This window comes from Crinia signifera, chromosome 3, assembly GCF_055691185.1.
Source record: "Crinia signifera chromosome 3, ASM5569118v1, whole genome shotgun sequence".
NCBI classification, from domain to species: Eukaryota; Metazoa; Chordata; class Amphibia; order Anura; family Myobatrachidae; genus Crinia; species Crinia signifera.
In genome coordinates, this window is record NC_139219.1 from 295,172,331 (window position 1) to 295,184,907 (window position 12,577).

At 45.3% G+C, this 12,577-nt stretch overlaps 1 protein-coding gene across 15 annotated transcripts in view; it reads right to left on the bottom strand.

Annotated features, from left to right (window-relative positions):
• The window catches only part of MYT1L (myelin transcription factor 1 like), a 461,092-nt gene that overhangs the window by 212,988 nt on the left and 235,527 nt on the right, over positions 1-12,577 (bottom strand). For 14 of the 15 annotated variants that reach the window (XM_083178476.1, XM_083178474.1, XM_083178472.1 and 11 more), the window contains exons 4-5: positions 2,659-2,713; positions 2,441-2,474 (exon numbers count right to left, since the gene is read on the bottom strand). The exons of the other annotated variant lie outside the window; for it this stretch is intronic. In XM_083178476.1, the coding sequence (XP_083034602.1) occupies positions 2,441-2,474; positions 2,659-2,713 (89 nt within the window). The remainder of the gene's footprint in view (positions 1-2,440; positions 2,475-2,658; positions 2,714-12,577) is intronic. 15 annotated transcript variants of the gene reach the window in all.

Sequence of the window (12,577 nt, forward strand, 5' to 3'; positions counted from 1 at the left end):
GAGAATCTCCAGCAGTATATACTTCTGCACATTTGTATAATGCTGGCATGTACCCCTGGGTTCATATATTGTATGCAAATCTGGCTCTGGTACTTGCCAGGGAATCCTCAGCCATTTACCTTACCGCACGTCCCTGATAAACCCATATGTTACATGTATATGAGAAAACATACAGATTGGTTACATGGATGTTGTTCCCTACACAGATCAAATTGAGATCAAATACACCAGAAGTGGCCAAACCGGTCCTCGAGCTCTACCAACGCTCCATGTTTTCCAGGCCACCTATGGATCTGTAGAATGGGTCTGTTAAAATGAATGCAGCATGTTTGAATATGTAACAGTTAGTAACAGCTAGGGGTGGTCTGGAAAATGTGATCTGTTAGTAACAGCTACAGTAGGTGGTCTGGAAAATGCGATCTGTTTGTAACAGCTAGGTGGTCTGGAAAATGTGATCTGTTTGTAACAGCTAGGTGGTCTGGAAAATGTGATCTGCTGGTAACAGCTAGATGGTCTGAAAATGTGATCTGTTAGTAGATCTTGAGGACCAGTTTGGCCACCCCTGAAATAGAGAAATGCCTATACATGCACTGGATGCAGAGAAATAAATTATATGGGGGACTATATATGGACCATTACAGACAGGTACTGTACATTAAATGGTGCCTATTGCTGCATCACATACAGGCCGGTATATTAGATGGTTCCTATTGCTGCGCTATATACAGGCAGGTATATTAGATAGAAGTCTATCCATCCTTAGATGGGACCGATCACTCCTGAATTAGCCCCTACATAGAGACAGGTATATTAGATGGTGCCTAGTCCTGCACTATGGGTCTGATTTGGCCCCATTCTCAATGGTGGGGGTCTGCACATGTGTGAATATGCGCATGTGCAAACTCCCTGTGCGGACGACTTTGGTGAGTGTCACACTCGCTGAGGCATTCACATTGCCAGGGGAGGGAAGGGGGTACGCAGGTTGCGGCAGCAGGGAAATGGCCAGTATTTTATGGACATGCCCATATAAACACTGGACATTCCCCTGCGAACACAAGCGTGTCTATGCCTGCTCGGTGCGGGCAACTTATGTCACATGACGTCAGCGCCCTCCCCGAAGTCGGCCATCTCCAGCCAAAATAAGAGTCAGTCTAGACTGACTTTAATCGGCGAATGGGACAAAAATTAATTTGATGGTCGCCGCCCATCGTAAGAGCCCACATTCCTTTCCATGCAAATGCGGGGATTCGCACGGCGGGGGAACGGCAGTTGGGTTGGCGGCATGCAGCGTTTACTTGTTCGCTAGGCTGTGAACATATACAGCCTAGTAAACATGTTTGAATCAGGCCCTATGTACAGATAGGTATATGAAGGATGCCTATCCCTGGACTATGGGGGTTATACTAGACTTGCGAGTCCACCAGACCCCGCCTGGCGAATGCCGGGGCGCCCCCCTCGCAACGCAGGATTGCCCTCATTGGCTGCAAATGGATGTTTAACATAAACATCCATTCGCAGGCTAGGGGGGAACCACCCACGTCATTCATTGGTCGCCCACCATCGAATGATGTCGAAGGTGCACGCACATCTAAGTGACTCTCTGGTCACTTAGATATTCATGCACGTTTGGCAGGAAGTGGACATCCGGTGATGTCAGCTGCTCGGTCCCCGCACCCGCGTCACTGGGCGATTTGCATGGGAACGGCCATGAAACGCTGGGTGTTCCTATGGGGAAATCACCTGGCCCGCCACCGCATGCCCCCCCCCCCACGGCCCCCCCGCTTGTCTGTTCACCATGGCCGCATGCAAGCTGCGTCTGCACATGCGCAGAAGCACACAATCAGTCCCCCATGCCAACGCATATATACATATATCCTGTATATATAATATATATGGCAATTCCTGTAGTAGATACAGGCATGTAAACAAGATGGATTCCTGAGGCAGGCAGGGGATGTAAGAGATACCTTTGCCTGCTCTAAGTAATAAGAGGTGAGGCTGGATATTCCTGTATGAGATCCATACAGGTGAATTGGACTCGTTTACCTGAATGAGCTACTGTAGGTGAACCAGAAGGAAGGCTACACCTGCACTACTGTGCACACAGATTACAGGTGGCTACTGGGATCCCTTCCCTTGCATTAGATACAGTGCACATAGGTTAATTAGAGGGATGCCTAGCCCTGTACTAGATGCTGAAAGGTAAATTAGGGAGATGGAGGACAAAAAAGACAGAAAGACACAAATCAAATAATTGGAGTTAAAAAAGAAAGGAGATGATGCCAAATCTATTTTATTAGCCAGCCTCGAGAGAATTAATTTAATCAATGCAGCGGGGCATGAGCGAGGCACCGGTGAACTTGAAAGTGCATTATGCCCATTAAAATGCCTGAATTTTCTAAATTGCTAATGGGATACATTTTACACTCCAAGCACTAACCTGAACAGCTCTTGTATGGCTGGTTCCACAGGAACTGTAGAGAGAATGGAAAATATATAAAAATTTATCATCTATCATAAGTACCCCTCTGCTATAGAAAATTATCCAAAAGGTTATGCAAAAGTAAGGGTCAGAATGAATTGCGGAGAGAGATTTTGCAGGATGAAGGTCATTGCTGAGTGGAGACCCTGGGTGATTTAGTGAAGCACGGAACGTACCTCGAACACCTTTGGAGCGCGTGCGATGCCGTTTCTCGTCTGTATCCACCTCCATCTGGGAATAGATTAGCAGGCAGTGAATGCTCTTATCCTTCATGCACAGACTATGAATGCACTGTCTGCTGCAGACTGTCACACAATCTTTTAATTCTATTTTAGAACAAGGATTCCTTTACGTGACGTGATAAGCTTAGTAATTATGCTGAATTCAGATTCATTCTTTACATTTCCATTGTTGTCGATGCTTGGGTTCATAGCACGGATATGGATATTTATGTATGGTATTGGCTTAGACTGAGTAATATTGCGTGATATCTGCTGAGGATTGTGGGAGAAATTTACTAATGAAAATAAGCGTATTTTAGGCGCATTCGTAGGCAGTCGCATGCAAATACAACTGCCTATACGTGTTTTCGGCATTTACTATGCCGAAAATACATAAATCCTATTTGTATTCATGGCACATTCTTATATGAATGGTGATTTCTAATTTGCCAACCAGCTGTATGCAATATACAACCGGTAATCAGCGGGATATGGCCGCTTATTGCCGCGAAAATACGCCTGCGTGGATCAGTCAGATCCATGCAGGCTTCAGTGCAAAAAAATAGAATAAATAAATAATTTTTAAACTGGAGTGGGGTCCCCCACGGCCATAACCAGCCCCAGGCTCAAAGAGCCGGTCCTAGTTTTAAAAAATCATGAGACAAACCGAGTAGGGGATCCCCTGATTATTTAAAACCGGCACCAGGCTCAAGGGACGATCCTGGTTCACAAAAACCCCATATTTTGAAAACCAGCACCGGGCCCAACCAGCCAGCAGGGTAATGCCACAGCTGGAAGACACTTATTTTATTTATATATATATATATATATATATATATATATATATATATACATGTCGGTTTGTATATTTTCCAAGTATGCTGGATGCCTACATGGATTGAAGAGGACATGATCTACGCTGAAGGACCCTGGTAAGTATAGTTTCCTTCCACAGGTACCTTTATGGATTATCTTCAGGAACAGCGGACAGATGTCAAGGCAGGTAAGTATCAGTATGTATGGGCTAATTCTGGAGGGGGGGACCCGTTCATTTGGAGGGTGTCCACTTCCCCAGTATCCCTGCCCAGGCAGACTGGTAAGGGGGTTAATGCTTTGGCTGGGAGGGACTTGTATAAAAGTCTCTCCCCCGGCTGTGGCATTACCCTGCTGGCTGGTTGGGCCTGGTACTGGTTCTCGAAATACGGGGGGACCGCTGGTGCTGGTTTTAAAAAATATAGGGAACCCCTATGTCAATTGTTCCAAATCTTTGAGCCTGGGGCTGGTTATGGCCATGGAGGGGGAACCCCACGCCGGTTTTTACAATTATTTATTTTTTCCTTTTTTTTTTTTACACTGCAGACTGCACGGATCTGACTGATCCGTGTTGGCTGCCGACTCGTATTTGTATTTAGTGGCCGTATATTCAGCCACTAAATATGAATACATCAGAATACGGCCGCCTGCGCCATAGGCCAAATACGATTAGTAAATCTGCCCTATTTATGAATCGTATTCCCAACAAAATGCACCTGATGGCAGTCGTATTCTGTCGTATTAAGAAAACAAGTATGACTGAGTCGTGTTCATATTCTTAGTAAATATCCCCTATACAGTATGTCTGCCAGGTTAGAACCATGTTGATATACAACCCAGATACATGATCTGAAACAGGGTAGAAACAGGGTAGTACATTGTTTTGTAAGAAGAAGCTGTTGTGAGCATATATTTCTCCACCTATTCTTAAAATGCTTAAGTGCTCATTTTCTCTCCATCTTTAGAGACGTTACAAAAATTGGCTACATGTGCCTTCCTTCGCATTCTACCATTGTATTGATTTATATGTTTGCCTCCTTACGCACTTTATAACCTTGTATCTACATCATCAAGAGGAGGTTACCCTGTGATATGGTGCTTCTCTCCATGAGGGTCATTCAGATGTGGTTGGAGTCGCTATCACTACTGCTTACTTGGGAGCAGCAGTGATAGCTCTGTATGTAAATGCAGCAGGAGGCGTCTTTTACAAGTAGAAACCTCCTGCTGCAGAAGTAAGCTCAACTATATTCCCGGGCACATCATCTGATTACTGCAACACCATCAGGCGGCTTGCGGCACCCATCGGGACACGCAATTGGCCAGGAAATCTCTGTGTCTTGATAATTTGAGCATCAGGGCGCACATTCAACTGGACCTAAATGAGGGGTCTGTGTCACTGACTGCAAATGTTGGTACCGGTGGCCTTGTTCTGCAGGACACTCTGGACCATTCAATAGGCTGGTGCAATTTCTAATGGTGTAACCGATGGCAAATCTTTTTACGTACAGACCAGGGCCAACTTTAGGGGTCAAATTGCCCCAAGGCATCAGGAAGCCCCATGTTAGGGCTTTCTGATTTTTAAAGCAATCCTAACCCCCCGTCCCCATTCACCACCGTAATGTATGAATACCCCCCCCCCCCCCAGTTTCAAATAAAAAAATGTATGCCAAAGGGAAAACAATGACCTCATGCAAGTGAATATGCTATATTACTCATTACTCACTAATGGGCAATATACCACTGGGTATCACGTATATGTTTGAAAGGCACCAACCCAGAACAAAAAATCTCTGAACTGGATGAGTATATGTATACCTTGAAATACAAGTTCATTCATCATACAGCAATGCTAGTCTGCTAATGAAATATAAGCCACATTGAGCAAATGATCCTTGTATGACTGGTGAAAACAGTGGCAAGATTAAGGAACATATTTAGGTTTTCTAATTGTTAATATCGCAACTGGTGAAAATAAGCTTAGAATTTGAAAAAGAGATAAAACTTTCCTATATATCAGCTGGCAGAATGTAGGTGACCTTTAGGACTATGCTTATTTGTTGCACAATTGTAATATCACAGTTACGGCTGACATCATGCAGCTCCTTACACAGCTGTCACCAAGGGCTTTATTCTAGTTCACTCTTTCTGACAAAATCCTTCTTAGATGGACAAAACCATGTGCACTGCAGGGGGGCAGATGTAAATGTGCAGAGAGAATTAGATTTGGGTGAGTTATTTTGTTTCTGTTTTTTTTACACTGCAATATAGATCTCACTTTGAAGTAAAACCACACCTAAATCTAATTTTCTCTGCACAAGCAGGGGCGCTGGAACGTTTTTAGGTTGGGGGAGGCAAGATATAATCTCATTTTGGCGCCCCCTAAATTGCTATATGTTACCCCCTGATAGTTAATGAAATATGTTTTCATCAATATGTCCAGCACATGTCCCTATAACCCTCATATGTCCAGCACATGTCCCTATAACCCTCATATGTCCAGCACATGCCCTCACATCCCTCATATGCCCAGCACATGCCCCCACATCCCTCATATGTCCAGCACATGCCCCCATATCCCTCATATGTCCAGCACATGCCCCCACATCCCTCATATGCCCAGCACATGCCCCTACATCCCTCATATGTCCAGCACATGTCCCCACATCCCTCATATGTTCAGCACATGTCCCTATAACCCTCATTTGCCCAGAACATGTCCCCACACCACTCATATGCCCAGAACATCAATTGTTCACACACTCCCCATAACTTAATACATCCCCAATGTACATTAACTCAAATTGTGAGCAAGTTTAGAGATCTCCTCAACTTACTTTTTTTGTTTTGCTGCCTGGATCCCTCCCATACACAGCAGGGCAGACACGCTGGCCGCAGCAGGATGGGGCTGGAGCGCGCTGGGGACCTGGATGCTGGATGCCAATCCCATGCGACGCTCGTCGCTGAAGCAGCAGGGGGCGGGCGGCCGCGGCGTCGGACACTGTAAGTGTCAATCAAACACCGCTGGGCAGGGCGGCCGGCAGGGAGGGGACTGAGTCTGACAGGTAGGACGGATGGAGAGACCCGGCGCAGCGGCGCCAGCGAGCATAGCACTGCAGGATATGTGAGTGTAGAAAAGACCTCACACATACATCAAGACACAGACGGGCCCCGGCCGGGCTCTGGGGCCCTTCAGATCGCCGGGGCCCGTCACACATGTCCCCCTTGACCCCCCCTGTCGCCGGCCCTGACAGCGCCCCCAGACAACGGTACTTTAGCGCCTCAGTAATTTGGGGGGGGGGGCAAGCTGCCCCCTCGCCCCCCCCCCCGTTCCGGTGCCACTGTGCACAAGTAACATCTGCCCACCTGCAGTGCACATGGTTTTGTCCATCTAAGAAGGATTTTGTCAGAAAGAGTGAACTAGAATAAGGACCCAAGTCACAGATCTCAGATTCTTAACTGCAGGCCAAAGCTTGTGATATTGCTAGTTTTTTTTCTCTATGAGCCATATTCTTGTCTTCTGAGATAACATGGGTTCTATTAGGAGAAAGAAAGCTAAGGAAAAAGGAGATTTAAAGAAAAGAAAGCAGGCATCGAGAGAGATGAGAAGAAATGCATTGGTTTCAGATGTAAAGAGAGGCTGGAACACAATGGCAGGATTTAGGAGAAAGAAAAGAGATCAGTTCCTAAAATCATGTAGCAGATGTCCCAGATTTTGGCAAGTGAGACACAGGAGAAACATGGCCATTGCTGAAGATCCAAGGGCAGGATGCAGCTAAGAAGATGTGTAAAAAGATGTCACACAAAGCAGCCATAGAAAGACACTGGCACCGATTTGCTGATTTTCCAAAAGAGAGGGGCTGCTTATATTTTGGGTTAAAGAACATGTTGTACCCATTGACAATAAAATATATTGCAGCAGAACTGGTCTTTGTATTGCAGTTAATGCATATCAGAGGAATAACTCACAGAGACCTTTAACCAGAAATTGTTTTGCTGACCACACATGGATATGTAAAAATCAGAGATATTAGTCAGGCCCTGTTGAATGTATATGAAGAAACCAATGCTAGTGTAATTGCTGGGAGACCAGGCTACAGAATATGGCTCCAAAGGTGACTCATTCAGTGCATTTGATATTATGCTATATATGCTCACCCTACAAAAGCACCCTTTTCTTGGAGAGAATACGGAAGAGATCGACAGCAAGATCGTTAAGAAAAAAATCATCATATTGAGGGCTTACTGTTCTCGCAACAAAACACATTATATCCCAACTCCTGAGCAGGGACCAGACCCTCCGGCTCAAGATAAATTGCAATATGCAAGAACGCCCCTTCTTTGCTTTAGTTACCTGGGAAAACAGAGACTGGAAAACATCTCCACTCATGCCGTGCATGTACGCCATGAATATAGATCACCAGCTTACACAGTGAAGCTTTCAAAGAGCCAATTTCTGCCATGGACCCAAGCCTCTTTGATGATATTAAAAGTGTGTGCCTTAAATGGGGTAAAAGCTAAATACTATATCATCAGTTGATGGCAACTTGTATGACAAAAAATAGAGAAATCCTTGGCTACGTCTCTGAAAATGTACTGTGTTCAACAGTACAGTTCCTGCTAATCGCCTCTAAGCAGTCACTAGTTTCCTTCTCTGTAGTTTGCTCTGAACTTCACTGTAAACTGGGGCCCCATGCTGGGTACTTTATCTAATTTTTCTTAAAACAAATCTGTCCATAGAACAAGTTGGGTACACTGAGAGTTATGTCATCTGATTAGGCAGATCAGACAGGGTTATCATGCAAGTTTCATGCTCTGCCACCCCTACCCCAACAAGTTTCACCCCTAGGCACTTGCCTCATGTGCACAATGGGTAATCCACCACTTTTCCTCAGCATCTCAATCCCGGTCCCGCCTAGCCCTGCATTACAGTAATTACACCATTACTCATTTTACGCAAGTGCCTCATCCACATCTAATCCTCAGCATCTCCATCCTGATCCCACCGCATCCCACTAATTACACAGTTACCCATCTAAAGTAGGTACCTGAGTTATATACACATTCCTTTTATCCTCAACGGGGTGAATTTAGGGGTCAAGTTGCCCCATCACATCACTTTTTGACTCGTGTTAGGACTTCCTTATTACAAAAGCAACACTAACCCCCCCATCCTCCATCCTCGATCCACCACAATTATTGCTCATTGCCCCGTCACAAATTAAAAAAATAAGTAACGGGGAAGGAACCATCACCTGGCCATCGGCCTAGCAGGTCTCTCATGCAAGGGATCATACTGTGCTGTCCCCCTCCCTCAGTAAGTGTCACCCCTTGGCCTCATGTACCTAAATGGAAATCCACTACTGTTTCAGAGGCAGATAAGTGCCACAGCTGGTATAGGGGTCCGACAGTTGGGATCCTGACAGTCATTAGGCCGACGTCGGGATCCCGACTGGCCGGACCCAGACAGCATGGTGAGCACAACTAAGCCCCTTGCGGGCTCGCTGTGCTCGCCATGCTGCGGGCACGGGGGCTCGCTACGTGAGCCACCTATTCTATTCTCCTTCTATGGGGGTCGTGGACCCCCACAAGGGAAAATAGCCGACGGCCATCGGGAACCCAGCTATCCGTGTTTTCACAGTCGGGATCCCGATGTTTCGTAAATGCCTATCGGGATCCAGACTGTCAGTACCCTGTCCGGCACCCGCTGGCCCAGTGGCTGCTGCATTATCATAATGACATGTTCTGTTCAAGAAGATACAGTTGCGGTTGCAATAGCATCAATATCTGAATCAGACCCATTGTGTGTGTGACTGCACTTCTGCTTCCTGGTCACTACTGTAAGGGGGTCCTACCGGCATTCTGGTCAGAACACCTAACATTTCTTTCCAGGGTTGGAAATATGAACTGTCTATGAAGGTGTTGAGTCACGTAGGGGACATTTACTAAGATGGGAGTTGTACTTCACATGGGATGTTGCTATGGGCAACCAATCAGTGTATTATCTATTTTATTCTAGAAGGTGCTAAATAAATAAGAAGTAGATTCTGATTGGTTGCCATAGCAACATCCCATGTGAAGTACAACTCCCATCTTAGTAAATGTTGTCCATAGTGTCTATGTACTAAGTCTTTGAGAAAGATAAAGAGTACAGAGGTAAAGTACCAAGCAACTAGCCCCCAGCTGTCATTTTTTATGCACAGCCTGTAACATGATAGTTAGCAGGGCCACCGAAAGGGGGGTGCCCTGGGTACAGCTGCCCACAGCGGTGCCAACCCCCTCCCCCTGGGCACCCACATACAACCTCCCCCTCCCGGCGCCGGCGGCCCCCCAGCCAGGCATTCTACATCCAACAGTTCTAGTGGCGGCCCTGATCATTAGGAGCAGGTTGGTGATACTTTATCTCCGCCCACTTTCTCTCTCTCCGAGCCTTAGTATTTTAATCACATTTACCAAATATACAGTATGTAGGGTTTTCTCCGCTTGAAATAGAAAAATGCACAGAATGATCAATGTAAAAGGAAATTATTTGTTATATATAAAACACTATGATTAAGTTGATAAATAAGGGAAATATAATGGCTCTGAAAACAGACTTACCAGTGAGACAATAGCTTATCTTCCATACAAACAATGCAGCCTAGAAATGAATGATGCTGTACAATTTGTACCTGAAGGAAATACAGCTCACCCGCACTAAACCTATGATTGAGTCTCTGTTGTAATTAGCTCTTTCAGATATTCACCACCTTTTATATAAATAATACACTACATGCAGCACAATACATTATTCTCCTCTCTCTGTCATCACACTCTGTGCTGCTCAGCACTTGCCTTACAGTTCTCATCATGCATACTGCAGGTCACAATGACACGTCTCTCTTCCCTACTGCCTCTCTATAACAGCTGGCTGGCTCACAGGTCACGTCACATTTAATTCCCATTGGCAGTGCTTTCCAAACTGTGTGCCTGGGCTCCATGGGGTGCCTTTGGGCACTTGCAGGGGTGCATTGGGTGGTCCAGGACCAATTCAAATTATTTATGGGTAAAGTTTTAGGCAAAACCAGTGCTGGTGGTTGTCAATAATAAAATATGTGGACAAACAGAAGCAAAACCTGTCCCTCACCACATAATTGAACCTAAGGTGACATAGGGCGGGATGTACTAAGCAGAAAATGCAGAAAAAAAAAAAACATTTATCAGGGTTTTTACCACATTTTCAGATGCACTAAAGCCCCACCACCCCGGACCAACCCCCACCACCCCACACTACCCACGCTGCCTCCCTCACCGGATGTCCAGGCAGCCTCCTGCTGTGCTGCCTGGACCAGTGACTTCTCTAGCACCGAAATATGCCCCTTCCGGTGCAGGGAGGAGGAGCCCAGTAGTCGCTGCAGCCACCTGAGCAGGAGGCTGCCCCGGGCACAGCAGGAGGAGTAGAGTCACAAGGACCTGCTCCCCCCCCCCCCCCGCCATCTGCTTCACAAAGGGTAGCTCTTATCGCAAGAGCTGCCCTTTGTGATACTAATCACATATGTTAGTACATGTGTGATTAGTAGCAATGCGAATCGCACATGCTGGGTACATCCTGCCCATATCCCCCCAATTTACTTATCTTTTTTAAAAATATGTCTCAATAGGAAACTGTTGGCCTACGGCTGCCATGAAAACAGATCTGATACTCTAGGATGCCGTGATTCAAAAACAATTGTGAACCACTGCCCTACGTGTCTGTGTAAATTGATCACCCAGCACCTTAAAGCAGTTATTTATACCTCGTATACATACAAACTGTACATACATAGTAAACATCCAGCAAATTCAGGTATTTATCAAAAAAATCATTAAAAAAATAAGCCGTTTGTAGAGGAACGATAGCACAAGTCCAATAATATTATAGTCCATGTATCCAAAAAGTACTTATCAACAGGCAGCTTGCAGGATAAATAAAGGCGTGAGTGTCATTCTTGATGACAGAAGATACCATAGGGGTACGTTGAATGTGGAGGGGAGCATGGGTTCGATAAACACACAAGCGACTTGTGCAGTTTAAGAACCTTTGGGCTAGATGAATAATGTCAAATGATCACTGGTCATAAGATGCAGCCATGTGTATGGTACACCTCTATTTGTGCAGCACAGAACCCTGATTTTCATCTTGCAGACTGAGAGGATTGATCACATTGGGATATAAAATGCTAAGAGGCTGCGTTTTGGTTGTGTTTATTGGCCATTTCCAGACTTTCTCACTCCATAAGCAAGGACCCAGCCTGGATCTTAGAGCTTCTGTAGTGGAGTATTGGTCTGATCCTATTTTTTTAATAGACAAAACAGTTCCCATGCCTAATGTTACAAAACTATCAAGAACAATCTCCACCTCCTCGTATCTTTAACCAGTCGCACTGTTAGACAACTTGCCAACTTCCTAATACTACCACACTTTATATGAAGGGTAAGAAAGGAACAATGGGGCAGATGTATTAAGCCTTAGCAAGAGATAAATGCCAGGGTGATAAAGAGAGATAAACGTCCAGTCAATCACCTGCTAACTGCCAGGTTAGTAAAGTCAGTAAGGAGCTGATTGGCTGGACGTTTATCTCTCTTTATCACCCTTGCATTTATCTCTGATTAAGGCTTAATACATCTGCCCCATTATATGCAATTTTTTATCCATATGAAATTAACTTGAAATTTTGTGATTACCAGCAAGTATGCTGTATCGCTGGTCAGGTCAAACTACAACGATGAGACAGGATATTTGCAATTTGGAGGGAGAGATACAGTACATGTCTAGGTGTGCTAATCTTTTAGATAGTCACATTCTCTACTGGAATGTACGAGCAACTACTGAATTTCATTGAGTTCTGCCACCTCGGGAGAGTAGACCAACCTCACAGATCCAGAGCCTTGATACCATTGACCACAGTGAAATACAACATGCCACTGCTATGTGCATTGGGGGGCGGGGCTTGATTAGGTGACTAAGGTAATTAAGACCCACCCTCTTACTCTAAAACGTCCACACTTCATGTGTGTCAGGCAACCTGTGGATCTATAGTAGGAA